The 26,203-nt window shown below is 42.0% G+C and overlaps 1 protein-coding gene across 3 annotated transcripts in view; it reads left to right on the forward strand.

Annotated features, from left to right (window-relative positions):
• Window positions 1–705: 705 nt before the first annotated feature.
• Window positions 706–26,203, forward strand: part of lca5 (lebercilin LCA5) — a 107,250-nt gene continuing 81,752 nt past the window's right edge. Inside the window, exons 1-4 of one of the 3 annotated variants that reach the window (XM_087982435.1) lie at window positions 706–1,260; window positions 1,977–2,032; window positions 2,484–2,693; window positions 16,462–16,861. In XM_087982435.1, the coding sequence (XP_087838561.1) occupies window positions 16,498–16,861 (364 nt within the window). In that variant the 5' untranslated portion in view covers window positions 706–1,260; window positions 1,977–2,032; window positions 2,484–2,693; window positions 16,462–16,497. Of the gene's footprint in view, window positions 1,598–1,976; window positions 2,033–2,483; window positions 2,694–16,461; window positions 16,862–26,203 lie in introns of all 3 variants that reach the window. The other 2 variants (XM_043686965.2, XM_043686966.2) reach the window with 2 other exon arrangements.

A 26,203-nucleotide genomic window follows, 5' to 3' on the forward strand; every position in this document is an offset into this window, starting at 1 on the left:
TGTCAAATGGGACTAGATTAATTTAGGGTTTCTGGTCAGTATGGACAAATTGGATCAAAGGATCTACTTCCATGCTGTACATCTTTATGACTCTATACAATTGATAATTTCCAGAAACCAACTATATCAAGAGATATGAGAATAGTACAGGAAAGTGACACTCATTTAGATGACCACGCATGATTGTTTGAATGACTGAATAAGCTTGATTGGCTGAATGACTTACTCCCATTTCGGTATTCCTAAATGAGTTTATAACAGTTCAATTCAGACTGAGTCAGAAGTGAGGCAAATTTATTGTGGCTGGTAAGGATGATGGCTTTGTTCTTGTGATAATGGCTTGCTGAAATAAGTTACAGTTCATCCAAAATTGGATGTCTGATATGGACTCTAACAGCAGAGAAGTACGCAAGTTGGAAAGATAGATTGTGGAAATTTAGATTTGGGTATAACCAACCTACATTTACAAATACACAACTCCATGACTTTACCATCAGTTCTGAGGAAGGATCACTGGAAACGTTAACTCTGATTTCTCTCCACAGATGCTGCCAGACCTGCTGAGTTTTTTCAGCAATTTCTGTTTTTGTGTCCATGACTTCATTATCCAATGAAATTGGATAGGAATCTTCTGGGCTGTTTTCTCTTCCTGGCTCTGGTGTTCTCTTTCTGTTTGTTTTGTCTCTCCCAGGAGACAGAGTCACTGCTGAGATCGATCGCTTTATGGACTCGCTGGTCATTGCTTCTAAATGTACCTCCATTTAGAAATCAACAGATTTGGCAAATGCTCGCGTTGACCCCCAAGCCATCAACCTCTGCTCACGGTGCAGTTCTGAAGAAACTTGAAGGATTCGCTGAACCTCTTTGCACACGTGATACTTTGTCAAAAGAAAACTATAAGATTAAGTCAATGGAGTTTGTTTATCCAGGTTAACCCCCCCCCGCAAAAAAGATTTTTTTCATCGAGGGATACGACATCCCTCTCATTATGTCTCGTCGTCGAAACTTTGGACCTTAATGCATTGCCCCCGCCCCCGGCCCATTCCTGCCACAACCTTTGCCATGATCCTCTGAGGGTTTTTGCAGCCACCTAAGTGTTTGTTGTGGGTGCAGCAGCGCGCCCAGGGTTACCCTGGTAGCTGCCGCTTTAAACATCGCTCCGTAGACGCGGTGAGGGCAAACAGGAGAGAGGCAGAAGGAACAGACGGCTCTATCATCGACACGACGGAGAGGAGAGGAGCTTATGCCAACCCCGCAGGGGTAGGGTCTCCCACAGCAACGGCCTCGCCCGACGGGCCTGCCCATAGCAACGGCCGAGACGGAGGGGGTCTCCCATAGCAACGGTCAAGCTCGAGGGGCTCTTGTAGTAACGGCCGAGCTCGAGGGGAGTGGGCCCGATAACAACAGCCGAGCCCGGGGCTGGGGGTGGGATCGGGATCTTCCATAACAACGGCCGGGCCCGAGGAGGTGACGGCGGGACTTGGACAGGGCGACGCGCGGCCCACGGCCCACGGCCCGAACCCGAGAGTCGAGGTGCCACAGCTGCCACCCTGGCCCGAACGGGATCTGGAGCCGCTCCCGCTGGTTTGATTCAGAGGTAACTCTGGAGTTTAATTCCAGCGGTTGAAGCCGATGCTGATTTGTTCGCCGGGTCCGATGGGGCCGGAGCCGCTTTTGTCGCCGGTTTCTCGACCCGGCGGAAGGGCCTGCGTCCCCGGTCTCGACCTCTCTTCGTTAGAACGGCCTGACCCCTGGATGGAGGATTAATTACATGGCGCCGGCCCCGAGCTACCAACTTGGTTTCCTTGCCTTGCAGTCGGATTCGGGTGTTCACATGAGTTTACTTTCCTGTTTTTATTTTACTGAACACTTTGTCTAACTTAAATCGTCCTGGATGAGCGGTTCGATTGATTGTTATTTTCTTTTCACCGATCGCCCCGAAACCAATTGTTATTTTTCTCTTTTTTTTAAAACAGATCCTCAAATCTGCAACTGGTCAGAAGCCCATCTTTGAAGGTTTAGATTAGTCAACGTAAGTGATATGTTTATTAAACTCATCGTTATTTAACCCCTGCATTTAAACAGAGATAGCAGGTTGTATTTCTGACGAGTGGTCTTCTGTGTCTAGCACCAGGATAACTTGGAATGTGTTCACTGGAATTAATTCTCCATCCAGAGGTCTCGCTGTTCGACCGAAGGAAGGTGGAGGGGGACGCACGTCCTTCAGTCTGATATTTGCCTGTAATACAGGAGTTTACGCGCATACTAGAGGGAGTCTTTAAAGTATGACCCCAGCACAGGCCTTCTTTGTGGCAGTCAGGAATGAAATGCCCTGTAGTTATAGTGTCCTCTGTTGCTTTTGATTTTGTGTTACAAGATCATTTTTGCATCATGCATATCTTGTGAAACTGAACCATGCTGAATTTCCAAGAGTCCGTTGATGCAATAGAGTTGTAAGAATTAATTGACTTTCCATATTTCAGCAGTTTGGTTGGGATGCCATTCCTTGCGAAGTGTCTTTCTGCTTATGGTGGAGTCTATGTTGAACTCGAGTGATGAGGGTAATTCATCTAATTCAACCATGACAGGAAACTGTGATGTAGCATCTGTCGTAGTCTGGGAGATATCTGTAATATGGATGGACAGCTCACAGAAGTGTTCAGCCTAATGAAATATCCTCAATATTTCTGCCAGTGAGTATCTTATCATTTGCCCAGTTCATTTAAAACATGGACAACGCGCAACTATCAAGAAAAGAAACTCATCAATTTCCATCATTGCTTTATGGGTATATCCTGGAAAGCCAAAATCAAAAACACAATAATCCTCTGAAAAACATATCTCCCACATCTATATACTCTCGTCAAGCAGAAGTGCTCTAGATTGTTTTATCATATCCTTAGAATGGAAGACAGTTCCGTACTCCATAACTAATGAGGTAGCTAAAGCTAGATAGCCAGTTTGAAGGATGCTTGCTTGCACATATGAAGGCCAAGACCCAACTTATCGCATCTGGGAGTCACAAGCTTTCAACAGAGAAAAATGTTGACACCATGCAGTAGCTGGCAGCAAGATAACCAATACTTTGGCAACAGATTGCAGTATCAACAACAATAACCACAGTGACATTTTCATGCGCAGCACTTATAATAGGAACTGACACTCAAAAATTGGCCTCCTGAACCATCAACAAAGGCGTGCTTTCAGAAAACGTCCTGTCTGAAGTGAAATTCTTTGTTGCATTCCCAAAACCTTTTCTTGATGAAGAAATGCTGGAACTGAAGCCAGCTACTATTATCTTTTTATTTTAAAAAATACTCTTTCAGTTGTCTTTGGATGATTGAACCAAAAACCTGTAGATAACTACTTCTGTGTACTGCCAATGGTCATGAAAATAATCACTGTTCGAAACAGATGCATTCCATCTGCAGGTGACAAGTGTACTTAAAATAATGCTGGTATTTCTATCCTTGGATTCTTCCACACAGGATGTGCTATAACAAAACTTGCTAAATATACAAAGACTATGTTTAGATTCTAACTGAAAATAACTTGCCTGCAGCAGTTCTAGATTTCCAAGAGATATGAGAAACAAAAGAGATATGTCTCTTATTGTTGTGGTTCTGTTCGTCGAGCTGGGAATTTGTGTTGCAGACGTTTCGTCCCCTATCTAGGTGACATCCTCAGTGCTTGGGAGCCTCCTGTGAAGCGCTTCTGTGATGTTTCCTCCAGCATTTATAGTGGGTTGTCTCTGCCGCTTCCGGTTGTCAGTTCCAGCTGTCTGCTGCAGTGGCCGGTATATTGGGTCCAGGTCAATGTGTTTGTTGATAGAATCTGTGGATGAGTGCCATGCCTCTAGGAATTCCCTGGCTTGTCCTATAATAGTAGTGTTGTCCCAGTCGAACTCATGTTGCTTGTCATCTGCATGTGTGGCTACTAAAGATAGCTGGTCATGTTGTTTCGTGGCTAGTTGGTGTTCATGGATACAGATCATTAGCTGTCTTCCTGTTTGTCCTATGTAGTGTTTTGTGCAGTCCTTGCATGGGATTTTGTCCACTACATTGGTTTTGCTCATGCGGGGTATCGGGTCCTTTGTCCTGGTGAGTTGTTGTCTGAGTGTGGCTGTTGGTATGTGTGCTGTTATGAGTCCTAGTGGTCGTAGTAGTCTGGCTGTCAGTTCAGAAATGTTTTTGATGTATGGTAAGTTGGCTAGTCCTTTGGGTTGTGGCATGTCCTCATTCCATTGTCTTTCCCTTAGGCATCTGTTGATGAAATTGCGGGGATATCCATTTTTGGCGAATACGATGTAGAGGTGTTCTTCTTCCTCTTTTTGCAGTTCTGGTGTGCTGCAGTGTGTTGTGGCCCTTTTGAACAGTGTCTTGATGCAACCTTTGTGTGTGTTGGGGTGGTTGCTTTCATAGTTCAGGACTTGGTCTGTGTGTGTGGCTTTCCTGTATACCTTTGTGGTGAACTCTCTGTTCGGTGTTCACTGCACCATCACGTCTAGGAATGGGAGTTGGTTGTCCTTTTCTTCCTCTCTAGTGAATCTGATTCCTGTGAGTGTGGCGTTGATGATCCAGTGTGTGTTTTCTATTTCTGTGTTTTTAATGATTACAAAGGTGTCATCTACATATCTGACCCAGAGTTTGGGTTGAATTTGCGGTAAGACTGTTTGTTCTAATCTTTGCATTACAACTTCTGCTCTGAGTCCAGAGATGGGTGAGCCCATGGGTGTGCCGTTGATTTGTTCATATATTTGGTTGTTGAATGTGAAGTGTGTTGTGAGGCACAGGTTTAGTAGTTTGAGTATGGAGTTTTTGTTGATAGGTTCCCCGTCTTGTTGTCTGTTCTGTATGTCCAGCAGGTTGGCTATTGTTTCTCTGGCTAGGGTTTTGTCGATAGAGGTGAATAGTGCTGTTACATCGAATGAGACCATAGTTTCTTCCTTGTCTATATGTATATTTCTGATGATGTCCAAGAATTCCTGTGTTGACTGTCTAGAGTGTCTGGATCTGCTGATCAGGTGTTTCAGTTTCTGTTGTAGTTCTTTAGCCAGTTTGTGTGATGGTGTCCCTGGTAGCGATACGATGGGACTGAGTAGGATGTCTGGTTTGTGCACTTTAGGTAGTCCATAGAATCTGGGGGTGGTGTTGCTTTCAGGTTTCATTCTCTGTAGATCAAACCTGGTTATCTGCCTGTGTTTTTGCAGGTTCCTCAGTGTGTTTATCCTATTGGTCAGCTGTGGGGTGGGGTCAAACTCTCTCTTTGGTAGGCGTTGGTATCTGCAAGTAGTTGTTGCGCTTTCTGGATGTACTCTGCTTTGTCCAGGATGATCATCATGCTGCCTTTGCAAAGATTAGAACAAACAGTCTTACCGCAAATTCAACCCAAACTCTGGGTCAGATATGTAGATGACACCTTTGTAATCATTAAAAACATAGAAATAGAAAACACACACTGGATCATCAACGCCACACTCACAGGAATCAGATTCACTAGAGAGGAAGAAAAGGACAACCAACTCCCATTCCTAGACGTGATGGTACAGAGAACACCGAACGGAGAATTCACCACAAAGGTATACAGGAAAGCCACTCACACAAACCAAGTCCTGAACTACGAAAGCAACCACCCCAACACACACAAAAGAAGTTGCATCAAGACACTGTTCAAAAGGGCCACAACACACTGCAGCACACCAGAACTGCAAAAAGAGGAAGAAGAACACCTCTACAGCGTATTCGCCCAAAACGGATACCCCTGCAATTTTACCAACAGATGCCGAAGGGAAAGACAACGGAATGAGGACATGCCACAACCCAAAGGACTAGCCACATTACCATACATCAAAAACATTCCTGAACTGACAGCCAGACTACTACGACCACTAGGACTCATAACAGCACACAAACCAACAGCCACTCTCAGACAACAACTCACCAGGACAAAGGACCCGATAACCAGCATGAACAAAACCAATGTAGTGTACAAAATCCCATGCAAGGACTGCACAAAACACTACATAGGACAAACAGGAAGACAGCTAATGATCTGTATCCATGAACACCAACTAGCCATGAACACCAACATGGAGGAGAAAGTGAGGTCTGCAGATGCTGGAGATCAGAGATGGAAATGTGTTGCTGGAAAAGCGCAGCAGGTCAGGCAGCATCTAGGGAACAGGAGAATCGACGTTTCGGGCATTAGCCCTTCTTCAGGAATGAGGAAAGTTGGTCCAGCAGGCTAAGATAAAAGATAGGGAGGAGGGACTTGGGGGAGGGGCGTCGGAAATGTGATAGGTGGAAAGAGGTCAAGGTGAGGGTGATAGGTCAGACTAAGGTGGGGGCGGAGAGGTTGGGAAGAAGATTGCAGGTTAGGAAGGCGGTGCTGAATTTGATGGATTTAACTGAGACAGGCTGGGGGGAGGGGAAATGAGGAAACTGGTGAAATCCGAGTTCAACCCTTGTGGTTGGAGGGTTCCTAGCCGGAAGATGAGGCGTTCTTCCTCCAACCGTCGTTTCGCTGTGGTCTGACGATGGAGGAGTCCAAAGACCTGCATATCCTGGGTGGAGTGGGAGGGGGAATTGAAATGTTGAGCTACAGGGTGGTTGGGTTGGTTGGTCCGGGTGTCCCAGAGGTGTTCCCTGAAACGCTCCGCAAGTAGGCGGCCCGTCTCCCCAATATAGAGGAGGCCACATCGGGTGCAAAGGATGCAATAGATGATATGTGTGGAGGTACAGGTGAATGTGTGGCGGATATGGAAGTTTCCTTTGGGGTTCTGTTTGAGAATGTGGCTGAAGAGCTTCTGTGCAGAGGAGATGACCTGGGGGGTGCAGTGAGAGAGGGACTCACTGAAACCTTTGTAGAGGGAGAAAGAGAGCTTCTTCAAGGAAGGCATCCTTGTAAGAGGATTCGCAGTAGGTTGAAATCTTTGAGGAGAAAGTGAGGTCTGCAGATGCTGGAGATCAGAGATGGAAATGTGTTGCTGGAAAAGCGCAGCAGGTCAGGCAGCATCGAGGGAACAGGAGAATCGACGTTTCGGGCATTAGCCCTTCTTCAGGAATGAGGAAAGTTGGTCCAGCAGGCTAAGATAAAAGATAGGGAGGAGGGACTTGGGGGAGGGGTGTCGGAAATGTGATAGGTGGAAAGAGGTCAAGGTGAGGGTGATCAGGTCATCTCCTCTGCACAGAAGCTCTTCAGCCACATTCTCAAACAGAACCCCAAAGGAAACTTCCATATCCGCCACAGATTCACCTGTACCTCCACACATATCATCTATTGCATCCTTTGCACCCGATGTGGCCTCCTCTATATTGGGGAGACAGGCCGCCTACTTGCGGAGCGTTTCAGGGAACACCTCTGGGACACCCGGACCAACCAACCCAACCACCCTGTAGCTCAACATTTCAATTCCCCCTCCCACTCCACCCAGGATATGCAGGTCTTTGGACTCCTCCATCGTCAGACCACAGCGAAACGACGGTTGGAGGAAGAACGCCTCATCTTCCGGCTAGGAACCCTCCAACCACAAGGGTTGAACTCGGATTTCACCAGTTTCCTCATTTCCCCTCCCCCCAGCCTGTCTCAGTTAAATCCATCAAATTCAGCACCGCCTTCCTAACCTGCAATCTTCTTCCCGACCTCTCCGCCCCCACCCTAGTCTGACCTATCACCCTCACCTTGACCTCTTTCCACCTATCACATTTCCGACGCCCCTCCCCCAAGTCCCTCCTCCCTATCTTTTATCTTAGCCTGCTGGACCAACTTTCCTCATCCCTGAAGAAAGGCTAATGCCCGAAACGTCGATTCTCCTGTTCCCTAGATGCTGCCTGACCTGCTGCGCTTTTCCAGCAACACATTTCCATCTATGAACACCAACATGACCAGCTACCCTTAGTAGCCACACACGCGGATGACAAGCAACATGAGTTCGACTGGGACAACACTACTATTATAGGACAAGCCAAACAGAGAACAGCCAGGGAATTCCTGGAGGCATGGCACTCATCCTCAGATTCTATCAACAAACACATTGACCTGGACCCAATATACCGGCCACTGCAGCGGACAGCTGGAACTGACAACCGGAAGCGGCAGAGACAACCCACTATAAATGCTGGAGGAAACATCACAGAAGCGCTTCACAGGAGGCTCCCAAGCACTGAGGATGTCACCTAGACAGGGGACGAAACGTCTGCAACACAAATTCCCAGCTTGGCGAACAGAACCACAACAATGAGCACCCGAGCTACAAATGTTCTCACAAACTTTGAATATGTCTCTTATATTCATTGTATTGTAATCTGACAAAAATGGATATGGGTGACCAAGAGAAGCTTACTTTAAGAAGGACCTTCTAAAGGGAGTGAAACAGTTTACAGATCTTTATGGATAAAGGCATCCTGTTTGGGTGAAGGAAGTAGGATTGCAAAAGAGATCAGAAGAACATTTTGGTAGAAGGAGCGAAGGTTGCAGGGTAGTTCTCCAGTCATGAAACATTGTAAGTATTGATCTCCATAAGTCATGGAAAGCTAGCATGGAGGTACAACAACCACTATGAAAGACAAGTGATGTCTTTATTGCAAGAGGATTTGAGTACACAAGGGAGTAAAGCTACCTTCTATTATATAAGAACACTAGTGAGACTGCTGCTGGATTATTGGGTGCAGTTTTTGTTCCTTTGCCGAAGGAATGATATTTTTGCCAAAGAGGAAGTATAACCAAGAGTTTCATAAGTTTGATTCCTGGAATTGTGGGAACTGTTCTATGAGAAAAGATTGAGGAGACTGAACCGTATTATCTAGAGTTTAGACAAATGAAGGACTCACATAAACTAAGGAAAGGAATAGAAAGAGCAGGAGTGGAAAGGCTGTTTCACTTGGCTGTGGTGTCTGGAACCAGGGAACACAGACTCAGGAGAAAATGAGGACTGCAGATGCTGGAGGTCAGAGACTAAAACAGTGCTGCTAGAAAAGCCAGTCAGGCAGCTTCCGAGGAGCAGGAGAGTCGACATTTCGAGCATAAACTCTTCATCAGGAATTTGGTGGGGAGGCAGTTAGGTAGGTTGGAGTGGAGGATGGTGCAGATAGGTGGGAAAGAAGATGGACAGGTAGGACAGCTCAAAAGGGTGGTGCCGAGTTGGAGGGCTGGATCTGGGATGAAGGGAGGGGAGGGGAGATGAGGAAACTGGCAAAATCAACATTGATTCCATGTGGTTGGAGGGTTCCAAGGTGGAACATGAGGTGTTCTTCCTCAAGTCGTCGGGTGGCTCGGCTTTGGCAGTGGAGGAGGCCCAAGGGCTCGCATGTCCTTGGCAGAGTGGGAGGGGGAATTGAAGTAATCAGCTACAGGGCAGTGGGGGTGGTTTAATGCATGTGTCCTGGAGATGTTCTCTGAAACATTCTGCAAGTTGGCATCCTGTCTCCCAATGTAGAGAATACCACATCGAAAGCAATGCACACAAGGATGATGAGGTGTTTGGAGGTGCAAGAAAATCTCTGCTGGATGTGGAAGGATCCTTTGGGGCCTTGGATGGAGGTGAGGGGGAAATGTGGGTGTAGGTTTTACACCTCTTGCAGCAGCAAGGAAAGATGTTGGGAGTGGGTTGGTGGGGGATGTCTCAGAATAAAAGGCAAGCAGTTTAGGACTGATACGAGGAGAGGCCTCTTTATTTAGAGGGTGATGAATCACTGGAACTTTTAGTCATTTGGTATGAGGGCATCACTAGTTATGCCAATATTTATTGCCCATCCGGAATCGCCCAAAATTCAGTTAAGAGTCAACCACATTGCAGGCCAGACGAGGTAAGGAGGGTAGTTTCCTTCCCTAAAGGACATTAGTGGACCAGATCGATCTTTATGACAATTGATTCAGAGTCGTTGTTAGACTCTTAATTCCAGACTTTTTTTTAATTGCATTCAAATTCCACCATCTGCAGTGATAGAATAGTGATAATGCCACCAGGCCGTCACCTTCCCTATATTCTGTACACCAGAGAGTTGTGGAAGTTCAACTAATGAATAATTTAAAGACAGAGATTGAAAGACTTGTAGTTACTAATAATATCAAGGGTTATGAAGATAGCACAGCAACCTGGCTTGGAATAGACAACATTATCTGAATACCAGAGCAGGCTTGAGGAGCTAAATGGCTTAATCATGTACTTATGTTCTTGTGTTCGGACAGACAAGTGGCAGTGGATTTTAATATTGAGAAGGGTAAGGCCATGAACAGACACCTGAAATGAGGATAAACAGTTTAAATCAGAGACGTTAGGAGATTGATCACTAGTATAGGTCAGCAAGAACAGAAATGATGGGTGTGTAGAACTAGATGCCTGACCATCCAGGAATTAGTTGAACTGGAAGTGATTGCTGAGCCCCTTGCTGTGATATTTGTATTATTGATAGTCACAGGTGAGGTGCCAGAAGACTGGAAGGTGGCTGACATGGTGCCACTATGTAAGGTGGTAAGGAAAAGCCAAGGAACTGTACACTGGTGAGCCTGACATCAGTGGTGGTCAAGTTGTTGAAGGGAATCCTGAGGGATAGGATTTACATTTATTTGGAAAGGCAAGGACTGATTAGGGGATAGTCAACATGGCTTTGTGCGTGGGAAATAATGTCTCATGAACTTGACTGAATTTTTTGAAGAAATATTATTTATTCTTACACAAAAAGCAAGACGGTAACCAGAGAAAGGGCTGGTCCACTAAAGGATGAGGAAGGAAGGAAGGTTGTGTGTTGAACCTGAGAAAATGGGTGAGATTCTCAATGATTACTTCGCATCAGTGTTCACTTGAGGTACGGGAGGTGAAGAATGCTGAGATTAGAGATAGAAGTTTGTTTACTCTGGGTCACATTGACATAAGGAGGGAAGATTATGTTGGGCAGGCTAAAGGATATTAAGGTGGACAAATCCCCAGGACCAGATGGGATCTATCCCGGTTGCTGAGGGAGGGGTGAGAGGAAATAGCTGGAGCCCTGACACACAGGTGAGATGCCAGAGGACTGGAGGGTTGCTCATGTTATCCCCCGTACAAGAAGGGTTGTAGGGATATTCCTAGATTGGTGAGCCTGACGTCAGTGATGGGAAAGTTGCTGGAGAAGATACTGAGGGATAAAATCTATTTATATTTGGAAAATAATAGGCTTATCAGTGATAGGCAACATGGTTTTGTGCAGGGTAGATCGTGCCTTACCAACTTAATAGAATTCTTTGAGGAAGTGAGCAAGTCGATAGATGAAGGAAGGGCTGTAGATGTCCTATACATGGACTTTAATAAGGCATTTGATAAGGTTCTCCATGGTAGACTAATGGAGAAAGTGAAGTCACATAGTGTACAGCATGTTCTATCTATGAACTGGTTGTGCAACAGGAAACAGAGAGTAGTAGTTGAACGGAGTTTCTCGAAATGGAGAAAGGTGACCAGTGGTATTCCACAGGGGTCAGTATTGGGGCCACTGTTGTTTGTAATATACATAAATGATCTGGAAGAAGGCATTATTGGTCTGATCAGTAAATTTGCAGATGACACAAGATTGGTGGAGTAGCAGAAAGCATAGGGGACTGTCAAAGAATACAGGAGAATATAGATAGACTGGAGAGTTGAGCGGAGAATTGGCAGATGTAGTTCAAACCAGGCAAATGTGAGGTGATGCATTTTGGGAAGTCTAATTCTAGAGCAAACTATATTGTAAATAGAAGCGCCTTAGGAAAAGTTGATGAGCAGAGAGATCTGGGAATTCAGGTCCATTGTACCCTGAAGGTGGCTGCACAGGTGGATAGAGTAGTCAAGAAGGCATATGGTATGCTTGCCTTCATCGGACAGGGTATTGAGTATAAGAGCTGGCAGGTCTTGTTAAAATTGTACAAGACTTTGGTTCGGCCGCATTTAGAATACTGTATACAGTTCTGGTTGCCGCATTGCCAAAAGGATATGGATACTTTGGAAAGGGTGCAGAGAAGGTTTACGAGGATGTTGCCTGGTATGGAAAGTGCTAGCTATGAAGAGAGGTTGAGTAAGTTAGGGTTGTTTTCATTAGGAAAAAGGATATTCAAGGCGGACCTGATTGAGGACAACAAAATCATGAAGGGTAGCACGGTGGCACAGTGGTTAGCACTGCTGCCTCACAGCGCCTGAGATCCGGGTTCAATTCCCGCCTCAGGCAACTGACTGTGTGGAGTTTGCATGTTCTCCCCGTGTCTGCGTGGGTTTCCTCCGGGTGCTCCGGTTTCCTCCCACAGTCCAAAGATGTGCATGCTAAATTGCCCGTAGTCTTAGGTAAGGGGTAGATGTAGGGGCATGGGTGGGTTGCGCTTCGGCGTGGACTTGTTGGGCTGAAGGGCCTGTTTCCACGCTGTAATGTGATCTAATCTAATAAGCTTTTTCCCAGGGTGAAGGATTCAATAACGAGAGGTCACGCATTCAAGGTGAGAGGTTAAAAGTTTAAGGAGGATATACGCGGCATGTACTTTACACAGAGGGTGGTAGGTGCCTGGAACACATTGCCAGCAGAGGTAGTAGTGGCAGGCATGGTAGATTCATCTAAAGTGTGTCTGGACAGATGCATGAGTAGGTGGGGAGCAGAGGAATACAGATGCTTCGGAACTGGGTGATAGGTTTAGACAGTGGATTTGGATCGGCTCAGGCTTGGAAGGCCGAAGGGCCCATTCCTGGGTTGTAAATTTTCTTTGTTCTTTGTTCTAAGTAACAAAGACGTTTGATGAAGGCAGAACGGTAGTCGTGATATATTTGGACTTCAGTAAGGTGTTTGACAAGGTTCCTCATGGGAGACTGGTTAGCAAAGTTAGATCTCATGGAATACAGGGAAAACTGGCCATTTGGATACAGAACTGGCTCAAAGGTAGAAGACAGAGGATGGTAGTGGTGTTTGCTTTTCAGACTGGAGGCCTGTAACCATTGCTGAAAGATGTGTTGCTGGAAAAGCGCAACCGGTCAGGCAGCATCCAAGGAGCAGGAGAATCAATGTTTCGGGCATAAGCCCTTCTTTCTGCACTTTTCCAGCAACACATCTTTCAGCTCTGATCTCCAGCACCTGCAGTCTTCACTTTCTCCTAGTTGCCTGTAACCATTGGTCTGCCACAAGGATCAGTGCTTGGTCCACTGCTTTTTGTCATTTATATCAATTATTTGGATGTGAACATAGGAGGTATAGTTAGTAGTTTGCAGATGACACCAAAATTGGTGGACAGCGAAGAGGATTACCTCAGAGTACATTGGGATCTTGATCAGATGGGCCAATGGGCTGAGAAGTGGCAGATGGAGTTTAATTTAGATCAATGGTAGGTGCTGCAATTTGGGAAAGCAAATTAGAGCAGAACTTGTATACTTAATGGTAAACTCCTGGGGAGTGTTGCTGAACAAAGAGACCTTGGATTGCAGGTTCATAATTCCTTGAAAGTAGAGTTACAGATAAGTATGCTGGTAAAGAAGGTATTTGGTATGCTTTCCTTTATTGGTCAGAGCATTAAGTATAGGATTTTGGAAATCATGTTGCAGCTGTACAGGACATTGGTTAGGCCACTTTTGGAATATTGTGTGCAATTCTGGTCTCCATCCTATGGAAGGATTAGATTAGATTAGATTACTTACAGTGTGAAAACAGGCCCTTCGGCCCAACAAGTCCACACCGCCCTGTCGAAGCACAACCCACCCATACATTTACCCCTTACCTAACACTACGGACAATTTAGCATGGCCAATTCACCTGACCTGCGCATCTTTGGACTGTGGGAGGAAACCGGAGCACCCGGAGGAAACCCACGCAGACACGGGGAGAACGTGCAAACTCCACACAGTCAGTCGCCTGAGGCGGGAATTGAACCCGGGTCTCTGGCGCTGTGAGGCAGCAGTGCTAACCACTGTGCCACCGTGCCGCCCATGTTGTGAAACTTGAAAGGGTTCAGAAAAGATTTGCAAGGATGTTGCCGGGGTTGAAGGATTTGAGCTGTCGGGGGAGACTGAATACGCTGGGGCTGTTTTCCCTAGGAGGCTGAGGGATGACCTTATCGAAGTTTATAAAATCATGAGGGGCATGGTTAGGATAAATAGAGAAGTTCTTTTCCCTGGGGTGGGGGAGTCCAGAACTAGAGGGCATAGGTTTAGGGTGAGAGGTTGGTGCGTGTATGGAATGAGCTGCCAGACGAAGTGGTGGAGGCTGCTACAAATACAGCATTTAAAAGGCATCTGGATAGATTTAGAGGAGGGTTTAGAGGGATATGGGCCAAGTGCTGGCAAATGGAACGAGATTAAGTTAGAATATCTGGTTGGCATGGACAAGTTGAACCGAAGGGTCTGTTTCCGTGCTCTACATGACTCTATGATGTTTACAGAGTTGTATTACCTAAGTTTTAGAAAAGAATAGATGAGAGCTTTGGCAAAGCTGGGAAATGTCATATGTTAGGTCGTCTGGATTTTATGATGTAAAGAATATAGGATTAGACATTTGGTTTGACTGAATAGGATGACAAGGTTGTAAATAATTCTGTTCAACTTGAGGATAGAAATGCTGATTGGGTAAAATTGTAGGTTAAAGGATTTTTTTTTATGGTTCTTTCTAACAGCAATTGCTTTGGTCCTGCCAGAGTTTAACAAAAGGAAACTTACCTTATTTAAAACTGGATGTTGAACCTGATATAGAGAACAGTAATGACTTTTTAAAGTGAATCAGGCAAGCATTTAATGAGAAATAACAATAGTTCATTCTACCTTGTAAACTTTGGTACTGTCTAGATAAATCAGAACAGGAATACAGGTATATTGAGTTGGTAAAAACTATGTGCAATATTTGCCAACTTACACAATAATTAATTATCTGGGTCCTCTTCAGGAAACTGGTGCACTATGAGTGAAATCCAGTTGGCACATTTTGTGTACTTTCATCTGTAAATTTGAAAATGAAGCCCCAGTTGTTTTCCTTGAAACCACAGATTGGCATATACTGTTTCACCTCAGGAAAAATTAGTCTCTGTTTTTGAAATGAGTTGCATTAATACCTCATCTTCCTTCTGCTCATAGTTATTATTATCATCATTATCCAGAAGTGGAAATGCTGAGAAATCATGAAATGTAGGATTTGGCTGATTGTATCAGAACCAGTTAGATCATTTCTATTTACTTGATTGCTGTTAGTGAATCAACAAATTATTTGAAGCAATGCTAATAAAAAAAAATCTTGGTCACCAATGTTAAACCAAACTACAGAATATCCGTCAAACTCCAACATTGAATTTTGTGTGCCTGTAATGGCATTGCCATCATCCCTTCGTCCCATAGGCAAAGAGTCTGTGATATCCTTTGGAACACTTGAGGCCACCTCTTGCTATGTTTAATCTTAAACCTTCACTTTCTTCAGTAGCTTGTTCCAGCATCAATCCCCTGGAGAGCATTCATTTAAATGTGTCCTTATCAGAGTGATTAAAATGTTCACTTATTGCTATCGAGTGCCCAAAGCGAAAGGATTATGGACATGCAATCGGCTACAATTTCATCATGTATCAGTTGTGATGATACTATAGCTTTAAGAGACATATTTTGTCCTGGTTTTTTTTATGAAGAAAAGTTTAGACAGAGGTGCTAAGCACTGCTTCAAATCCCATAAACAGCTTGTGAAGCCTTGGGGCTTTTTCCTAAAGTTGGAACAGTAGAAGTAGCCAGAATGGGTGGGGTCATGCTCCCATAGAGCTAATGTTTATAGTTTTAGTTTTTCAGCAGCAGTTGATGGGATCGTGCAGTTGGGTTTGGAAGCTGCAATACATTTCTCCATGCTACTCGCTCTCTGAGTTTTCTACTGATGTATTTCCTCCTGGACTGGAGAATCGTATGTGAGACAATCTATTTTACTGAATTTGCAATTGCCAAGGGTGCATTTACGGGAGGTTACTATATTGGAACAGTTACTGTTTCATCGTTAAATAATTTATTATTCTGTTAGGTTTTTCAGTAGAGCTGTTATTCCAAATTTCTTCTTTCGTTTGTTATATGTTAACTATAGTGTGTGAATAAAGTATGTTTGATTTCAAGAATGGTAGTTTGACCAGTCAATTTGACCAATCAAATTGTATCTGGAATGCAAAACCTGCCATTTGCCTTTAGAATAAAAAAACGTTAGAGTTTAGGCTATCTTGGAGTCATGGAGTTACACCTCTTAATAAATTCTGGTCCATACCACTGTCATCTTATTCAAGTTGTCTGTAACTTTTGTGCAAAGTGGAATAATCGCACAGGTAAATTAGTGAATATTGAGTGTAGTTCTTTTTGAATGTGGAGATGGGAGGGAGGGCAGTTGTTAGTCTGTGGTGTCCTTGGTTCATAGGGCTGTTTGCTATATTAAGATACAAAGAAAGAGTTCCAGTCCCTAGCATGGGTTTGCCTTACTTTGATAAGCAATAACAGGATTGCATTCAACTGCTGAAATATGGTTTATTTTTATTTTTAAGCCCAAAAGTTGTGGATGAGAGCTGTCTTAGACCAACATGGAATCTCAAAATGGATACTTTGAAGACATAACAGTAGATTCAGAATCTGAAAGAAGTCCACATTCTGGCAGAGCAAGTACACAAAGAAAGTTTGTAACAAATGGTAATAACTCATGTAGTGATAAAGCAAAGAAAATCAATTCGCCTCAAAGCAGTGACAGCACAATGAGAGATCAAGGGAAGACTAAAAAGAACATGGACTATGATAAAAATAGTGACTCCTATTATTCAGATGATTATGATGATTCATCATATACATCTGATCAGTATTGCTCAGAATACTCTGCATCCAGAACACCTAGTCCAAGGAGAAAGGGACAAGCAAAACAGAAGAAGACCAGCAACCCTAGCCAGCATCAAGGTAAGCTTGTTCATTTTATTTGTAGCAAAAGTAAAATCATTTTTGGGTTGAACATTAAGATAAATAACTGTTGACATAATGTAATTTTGAAAAAAGTAAATTTGGAATTTAGGAGAAGGTGATTTAGCCTGAACAAGTTTTTAAATCAGATTAAGGATTCCATCAAGTATGAATGATATTCCTTACATTTACTGTGCTTTGGACTTGCAAAATCTGAAAGGTTCAATGTGCGAGACATTAGATAAAAGAATCCAGGTTAGTATATGGTTTGAACAAGACCTTAATTTTAACAATTGAAAACTGAGAGTGAAGTTTTATGAGCCTGTTGTATTCAATTCCAGCAAATAAGGACTCACCCACTTTTCTTCGTCAGGCAATGCCTTCATCCTTGGAACTAGATTAGATTAGATTCCCTACAGGTGTGGAAACAGGCCCTTCAACCCAACAAGCGCAACAGGTCAGGCAGCATCCAAGGAGCAGGAGAATCGACGTTTCGGGCATGAGCCCTTCTTCAGGAATCATGCCCGAAACGTCGATTCTCCTGCTCCTTGGATGCTGCCTGACCTGCTGCGCTTTTCCAGCAACACATTTTCAGCTCTGATCTCCAGCATCTGCAGTCCTCACTTTCTCCTTCAACCCAACAAGTCCACACTGACCCTCCGAAGAGTAACCCACCCAGACCCATTCCCCTACCCTGTATTTACCCATTCCCTACATTTACGCCTGACTAATGCACCTAGCATTATGGGCAGATTTAGCATGACCAATTCACCTAACCAGCACATCTTTGGACTGTGGGAGGAAACCGGAGCACACCCACGTAGACACGGGGAGAATGCGCAAACTCCACACATACATGTGCCCAAGGCTGGAATCGAACCTGGGTCCCTAGTGCTGTGAGGCAGCAGTGCTAACCACTGAACCACCATGCCGTCCTAGTCCAGTGAACCTTTGTGCATTTTCTCAAGTTCAAGTGTGTCTTTCCTGAGATAAGGAGACCAAAACAGGATTGTTTTTGCAAATAATTTTGCATCTTTAGCAAAGGGGAATATGTTCTACTCAACCCCTCATTTAAATCATTAGTCGAGATTGCACTTAGGGATGGCCCAATTTCTGATCCTTGTGGTAAACTACAAATTTCATCTTGCTAACCATGCCCCCTTCTCTGCTGCCAATCCATTACCTAATCCTCAGTATGTTAATATATTGTCACAATCAAATGAATCATTATTTTGTTTAATATATTTTAAATGGCTCTTTGAAAGGCCAGATTTATGGCCAAATCATTGGTTCCTCTTTAACAGTCTTACTAGTTACAAATGTATTGGCTTTTTAAGATGTAAAACATGATTTCCCTTTAATAAATCCATAATGACAATGAAAAGTTATTGCAAAGCACTTTTGATTGTTTGTTTCATTAAAAGTGGTACATAAACATAAATTGTTGTCATCTCTGTGAAGTTCACGTATCTTTTCATTTTAAAAAAGAAATTGCTTCTTCTGGGAGGAAGTAATACACAAAAAGGAGGGCCAAATGCAATTTGCCAAGGGCTGAAGCTGAAGCTGAAGCTGAAGGGAGGCGGGTAATTGGTGAAATATTGTGATCCTTGGGAGGTCATTATAGAATTGGCAGGTACAGGAATCATAGTTGGCAATAATGCAGAAAGTAGGACTGATTTGATGCCAAAGGAAAAATATAGGAGTGGCAGAGCACAGAGGACACTAGAAATTGCATATAAGAGCAGGGCAAAGATAGTGAAATAGTAATAGATGACCGGACAATGAATAAATAACTTAAAGTATGAATTAAAAATATAAGAGCAGATTTTGAATTGACAAATAGTTCCATGAGTTGTACTTAGCCTTGGGTTGAGATGTACTCCAGTCTCCCCACATTCATTTTATTCTCTATTCTTGTGTCAGTTTCAAATAATATGGACATCTAATTAGAACGTTGTGTGTTCCGCTACCAGTAGAGAGACTTGACAACATAACCTAGAGTGACATAAGTGTAGTATTGAGGCTTTGATGCATAATTAGAGGAGATATTGGATGGAACATTAAACTGAAATGTTTGGTGGTATTATTCAACAACAGAGCTATTACCTTGCTGTTTTAGCCAGCATTTATCCCTTGGTAAGTACCACTGAATCGAGATTTTCTGGTGATTTTTCTCTGTTAGGAGGATTTTGCTGTGCGTGCATTTAACATGGTTGCCCACAGTACTTAGATTACTACACTTCAAAAAGTATTTAATTGACTGTTAAATACTTGGGATAACCCAAATCTTTAAGTGCTTTAGAGACATAAAAGTCTACAGTACAGAAAAAAAGCCCCAACTATTCTCATCCCAATATTGTTATGCAACTAAAAGTTTTGTTATTTTCCTTTTATCAACACCAAAGTGTTTTGTAATTGGTAGCAGCTTGGTACTCAGTGTTTCTTAAAGATTAATTTAAGTTTATTATTTTAATATGTTGACTTTTAACTTGACTATTGTTCAGTACTGCATTATGCTGATTTATGCCAATGTTTTGTTAGACCTGTTGAAGGGAAACTTAGTTTTCTTTTAGGCTTGAAACTTCCATTTAAACATTTCCTGAAAGACAGAATTGATTCTCTTACTCAATAGTGGATGCTAACTTTGACTGGAAAACACGATAGTTTAGAGCAAGGAGGTTTAATCCTTTCCTCTGGTTGGTTTGTTTATATGAACAATTAATGTAACTCTCTGAAGTTGATGTGGGCTTGGAAGTATAATCGGATAACAACCCTTTCTGTGTTGTTGCCTATACTGTTACAAAATATAAAATTAAGATTCATAAAACAGGAATAAGATGAAGAAAATAATATTGAAATTACATCTAGAATAGTGCCAATTTAATAAGGTGATTATTAACAGTTGTGATTGATCTCTTTCTCTTAAGTGCCTGTTTTAGCCCTTGCACCTGCTCTTCCCTCAACTTGCCCTTCGCAACTACTCTTCCTCCCTTACTTTGTCACCCTCTCTCTTAGCTGTTTACATGCTGTAAACATCTATTGCACACATTGCATATTAAAGACAGGAGTATTGTACCCACTATCATATACCTTTCCAATGCCCTTCTCTCCCTACTCACCCCCTTCCTCCTCCTCCCATATCGCTTATTCTCTTTCTCCCATCTTCGACTCCAAATTTTTTCTTTCTTTCCCTTACTTCTCCTCACTCTGTACATTTTCATTGCTTATACCAGTTTTTAGAATGAATAGCAGAAGAAAATCCATATTCATATCTCTTAACACTATTCTAATATTTCTTTTATTATAGTGAAGAAAACTCTCTGAAAATCTATTTGAAATAGTAATGAAATAGTTATTGAAGTTCCTTTGATGGTTCACTGAGCCTGCTTCATCATTTCTTTGTCCTGGTTTCATGTTTTTGGACAATGCTGACATCACTACATCAATACTAGCCTCTAAGCAGATTTCTTGTTTGGGATCTGATGTGTTTGCATTTGCAAGTTGACTAATGCGTGCAATGCAGATGAGAGATGTGTGTGGGTTATTATACTAAGACACTGTGCAGAGTGGATGATGCATTTCCTACCTTTTTTTTCTTGTGAAATCACATTCTTTTAACTATTCTGACTGAGCAACATCTTGCTCATAAGCATGTGTGTGATAAGCCCAAAGTGAGGATTTTTCTCTGTAGGAGTAAAGGTAGGCCATTCAGCCCACCTGCCATTCTGTGCAATCATGGCTGAACTGAGAATTCTCAACACCACTTTCCTGAGTTTTCCCTAAACCCCTTGATTTTCTTACTAATTAAAAATCTATCAATGTCAACCTTGAATATTCTTAACAATCTGTCGTTGACAGCAATCTGTGTTGAAGAACTCCACAGATTTACCAGCTTCTGAGAGAAGCGGTTCATTCTCATCTCTGTCTTAAATAAATTACCCTTTATTCTGATGTTATGCTGTCTGGTCCTATACTTCCTGACAATGAGAAACAACCATTCAGTATCTAAGCCTCCTCACAATTTTATATGTTTCAAGAAGGTCAACACTCATTCTTCTAATCTTCAGTGAGTATAGGCCCAGCCTACCCACCCTCTCCTCTTACGTATGTCCCTCTATGATGGGATCTACTTAGTGAACATTCTTTGAACTGCCTCCAATGCCATTACCTTGTTCATTAGATAAGAGAACTAAAACTTCACAGTTTGCAATATTCACAGTATTCCATGTGTGATGTGATTAAAGCCTTGTATAGATTTAGCAATATTGTACTCTCTTTGAAATAAAGGCCAATATTCCATTTGCTTTCCAAATTACCCACTGAATTTGGATGCTAGCTTTTTGTGATTCATGCAGAGGATCCTTAATTTCCTGCGTAATCCAGCTTTTTACAGTCTTTTCAACTCCTCTGTTCTTCCTGCCAAAATGTTTAACCTCACATTTCAACATATTATATTCCATCTACCAAGTTTTACCCTCCCTCTTAACCAAGTGTCAACCTCATCACTTGTCTTCCCACCTGTTTTTATGTTATCTGCAAATTTGGTGATAGAACATTTACATCCAAGTCATTAATATAATTGTGGCCCCAGCACTAATCCTTGTAGCACTCTGCAGTTACAGGTTGTCAACCTGAAAATATCCCCTTTATCTTAATTCTCGGTCTTTTGTTAGTGCCCAATCCTCAATCCATGCAAAAATATTAGCCCCTTACACCGTGGGCTCTTGCTAAGTAGCCTTATGTGCAAATTTATCAAACCCTTTTGGAATTCCAAATGTATTACATTACTGGTTCCTCTTTTTGCCTATCCTGATGTCACCTCCTCATAGGATTCTAATAAATATGCAAATTTTCCTCATAAAGCCATGTTGACGCTGGTCAAATGCTCTGCTGTTATGTCCTTTATAACAGCCTGTTTAACATTCTCCCTGACAGTTATTAGGCTAGCTGTCCCCTAATGTTACCTGTCTCTGTCACATTGGCAATTTTCAAATCTTCTGGGACTTTGCTAAAACCTAAGGATTCTTGGAAGATTACAATGAGAGCATCCACTATCTCCGCTTCCCTTCAGTACCCTACGTTGCAACCTGTCAGGATCAGGGAAATTATTGGCCTTTAGCCACATTGGTTCTTTTACTCTGGTGATGGTTATTATATTTATTTTCTCCTCGCCTTTTGCCCTTTTCAGATTGATATTTATACCTCTTACCATGATGAATGAGTGGAAGGTGCTGGCAGCATTGGATATACGTAGTGAAAAATTATGAAGTCTGGAAATAATAAAGCACAGTGGGCACTTTCCATAGCAGAAGAACTAAGACAGGGCAGTAGTAAATGGCATTTCAGAGGTAGCAGTGGTTGGTCTTTGGGGAAGATGTAGGGTATAAGCTATTTGGCTTGCTCAAATATGAGGTCTTTTGTAAGAGCGAAAAGTAGAAATACAGTATAATAATTTTAAAAATGCAGCTCCTGTGATGTTCTATTATCATGAAGATGCTCTTTGCCTGGTAGTCATCCATTCCCTCTCTGCCTGCAGAGTCTTAGCCTGTGGAGTGACCACTTCTCAGTGCAAGCTAGAGACACTTCTTGCACACATTCTGGACCTAGGCGTTGAAATTTCCCACATAGAGCAGGAGGAGCACACCACAGCTTTCAGCTGTTCTTCCGTCTGAACTCCTAAATTTAAATCCTTAGATTGCTCTTAAAATCAATTAATATTCATTAGTCAAGGGCCCCTTTTCTCTGGATTAATATTGCATGACAAACTATAAACCCCACGTAAAGACCTCACAAACTAAAGAGACAAAAATAGTATAAGTACTCTCTAGACCTTATTCACCAATCAGCTGCTTCTTGACTCGCATCACTTTTTGACACTCCTCCCAGACTGCTTCACTGTGATGCTGACTGTAGGCCACTTTTCCCAGTCTGCTTCACTCTGATGTAGATTGTGGGAGTAGAAGTAGACCATTCGATTCATTGAGCCTGCTTCGCAATTCAGCATGATCATGTCTGAATCTCTTTCTCAATAAATTAATCTCGCTGTCTCCCCATACTTCTTGAAATCTTGAGCTTCTAGAAATCTACTTATTTCTCTCATTAAATAAACTCAGTGACTTGGCATGAAGGCCTTCTGTGCTTCAGAATTTTAAAGATTTACCACCTCTGTATGAAGAAATTTCTAATTTCAGTCCAAAATGGCTTACTGTAAATCCTGAGACCATGACCCCTTGTTTAGGAAGCCTAATCGGGGAAAATGTTATTCTTGCATTCAGTCTGTCCAGCCCTGTCAGAATTTTATACATTACAATAAGATCCCCTCTCATTCTTCTAAACAAAGTGAGTTTAAAAGCAAGGAGGATATATTACAGCTGTATAGAATGCTGGTGAGGCCACACCTGGTATACCGCATGCAGTTTTAGTTTCTTCGCTTGTGAAAGGATGTACTGACACGAGAGGGGTGCAGAAGAGGTTCACCAGGTTGATTCCGGAGTTGAAGGGGTTGGCTTAGGAGGACAGACTGAGTAGACTGGTATTATATTCATTGGAATTTAGAAGAATGAGGAGGATCTTATAGAAATATATAAAATTATGAAGGGAATAGACAAGGTAGAAGAAGAGAGGATGTTTCCACTGGTGGGTGAAACTAAGACAAGAGGGCATAGCCTCAAAATTATGGAGAGCAGATTTAGGACTGAATTGAGAAAGAACTTCTTCAATCAGAGGATTGTGATCTATGGAATTCCCTGCCCAGTGAAGTAGTTGAGGCTTCCTCAGTAAATTCTTTTAAAGCTAAGATAGATAATCTTTTGAGTAGTAAAGCGATTAAGAGTTATACTGAGTGGGCAAGTGAAGCTGAGCCCACAAAAAGATGTCATGATTTTATTGAATGGTGGAACAGTCTCGAAGGGTCAGATGACCTACTACTGCTCCTAGTTCTTATGTTCTTAAACAAGTCCAGTTGACCCAATCTTTTCTCATACGACAAACCTGCCATAGTTCAGTGCAACAGATCTGTAGTTCTGCTTCTTAAATCTGACAGAAGACCAACCTTTACTAATCCAGGGATAATTCCTACCAGTAAAGATTTTACTTATGACATGCTTTTTCTGTGTACAAAGTTAAAAATCACAAAACACCAGGTTATAGTCCAACAGGTTTAATTGGAAGCACACTAGCTTTCGGAGCGACGCTCCTTCATCAGGTGATTTTTCTGTGTAAATATTGATATCAGTTATTTTTCCATTAGGTGGAGAGAGTGAATATTGAGTGAGGGATTATAATGCAGTCACTGATTCCATCAATTAAGTGCCAGAATAGCTTACTGGAGATTTGACACAAGCCATCCAAGTTATGTTATCACTTAATATTTAATGCAATGTACTTTATTTCTCATTAACATGGCATCTGATAAGCTGTTGAAAAAAAAAATGAATTTTCAGATGACATATATTGGACAGATTCACTTGTGTGTTTAAAATGATATTTATATTAACAGAATTCTCTTTATACCAGAAGTGTCATATATAGATTAAACTCTCTGGTTTATGTTCATTCCCTCTGTCTACAAATAAGAGTATCCCCTTCTACCATGTTTTTAAGTGAATTGTCATTCACCCTTTTCCATAAAACTTTTATCTATTATCCTGAATATCTAAAGTAGAAGTTGCAAATTAAAATTAGTTCAATCAAACTGTCAACTGCTGATCATTTAAAATCTTTTTCTCTTTAAATTTTTCTTTCTTTCTCATAAAAACCCTCATGTGGGTATAGTAAGCCAAATGTCTAATCCTGTAAAGTTTGCAAAGATGATTTCCTTTCACCTATGAAATGCCACTTACAACTGCTGAAGCCTTCATTCATTTGCTGTGAAAATCCTCAGCTATGCATTATTACCTCCAAATTTTGAGGTTTCAGATTTCCTGACTGGACCCCTTTAACTTCAGCAGGTGTAGCATACTGCTCCCATATCCTATTCTGCATCAGATTCCAAAGTTATTTGTGTCCCCTTGTGGCCGAGCCCCTAAACATCTCTCTAACTCTCCCCTACCTAAAGTGATGTTGCTAATATTTTCTAATCAACTTATTCAGATATGTTATAATAGACCTCTGGAGGAGATGGAGCTTGAACTTGGACCTCCTGCTCCAGGAGTAGGGACACTACCACTGTGGCATTTAACTCTTTCCTTGGATACCAGGGACCACCCAATGCCTTCCTCAAGTGACCATTACTTCTGTGAACCTTAAATTTGAGCTCTGGCAAACTGAGTGTAAGGGGTATTGCAGCTTTCTTCAGTTGAAATATGCAAACAGATTGCCGTGATCCCAGCTGATGTTTAGTACTGGACAAATCTAATCCCATTTAGAAATCTGCTTTGTTAGATTTTTTTTAGTTTTAATTAGGTGATTTCTCACTTAAACATATTGCAGATTTGGCTTTTAACAATGAAGATGTAAGAAATTAAGATAAAATAGAATAAACCAAAATATTTACATAAACACAAGTTTAAAATTTTGATGCACATACTTAAAACTATCCCAAAAACTCTCCTGAAACTCCCCTTTGACAATATTCATACCAGAGACAATTTTCTTCTGTATTAGATATATAGATTTAATTTAACTGTTACTTCAGTTCCCAGCCCTGAGCTTTTTCCTGGATCCTTCATGCACCTGAGCTTTATATTTTAATCCCTTCAAGATTTTACCCACACACTTATAGTCTGCAACTATTAGTAAACTCTTTACTCTGAGGAATCTATTTTTAATAATTTGAAATTAACCTCTCCCTTTCTCAGGCGCAACTGCTTTAGCCATCCATGTTTAACTAAGACTTCTGCAGAACATTACTAAACTGAAATTAAACAGAAAGTTTTCTCTCTGAGTTAAGAGTATTTCCCCTAACTTTTAAAAAAACAAGTCTACAATCTTCCAAGGGAAAGCCTAATGTACTGGGCTTTGTATGTTGTTTGCTTGTACTCTCTTCCAAGCTAAATAAAACCCCATTAGCTCTTAGGGGCTTTCTTAGTCTATTTTAAAGAAATCACAATGGCTATAGAAATATTTAAACATACACAATTAAATCCATTAAATAAGTAGAAAACCCCAAATACCACCAGTTTAAAATCCTAAAATCTAACCTTAAAAAAAGTTAAAATATATGTAAATCACATATCTTACATCACAAAATGAAGTTGAATTTGGTACTTAGTAATAACTAGTTGAAGACATAGCTAACTTTTCCTTCCTTAACTGATTGGAGTGCTGTGGAGAATTTTAAAGTCTAAAATATGATATATTGGTAAATGAACCTGTGACCTATTTAGTCTATGATTCAGCTCC

Source organism: Chiloscyllium plagiosum, unplaced genomic scaffold (assembly GCF_037043375.1).
Source record: "Chiloscyllium plagiosum isolate Xiang-an unplaced genomic scaffold, Cpla_swu_hap1 HiC_scaffold_3, whole genome shotgun sequence".
NCBI lineage: Eukaryota > Metazoa > Chordata > Chondrichthyes > Orectolobiformes > Hemiscylliidae > Chiloscyllium > Chiloscyllium plagiosum.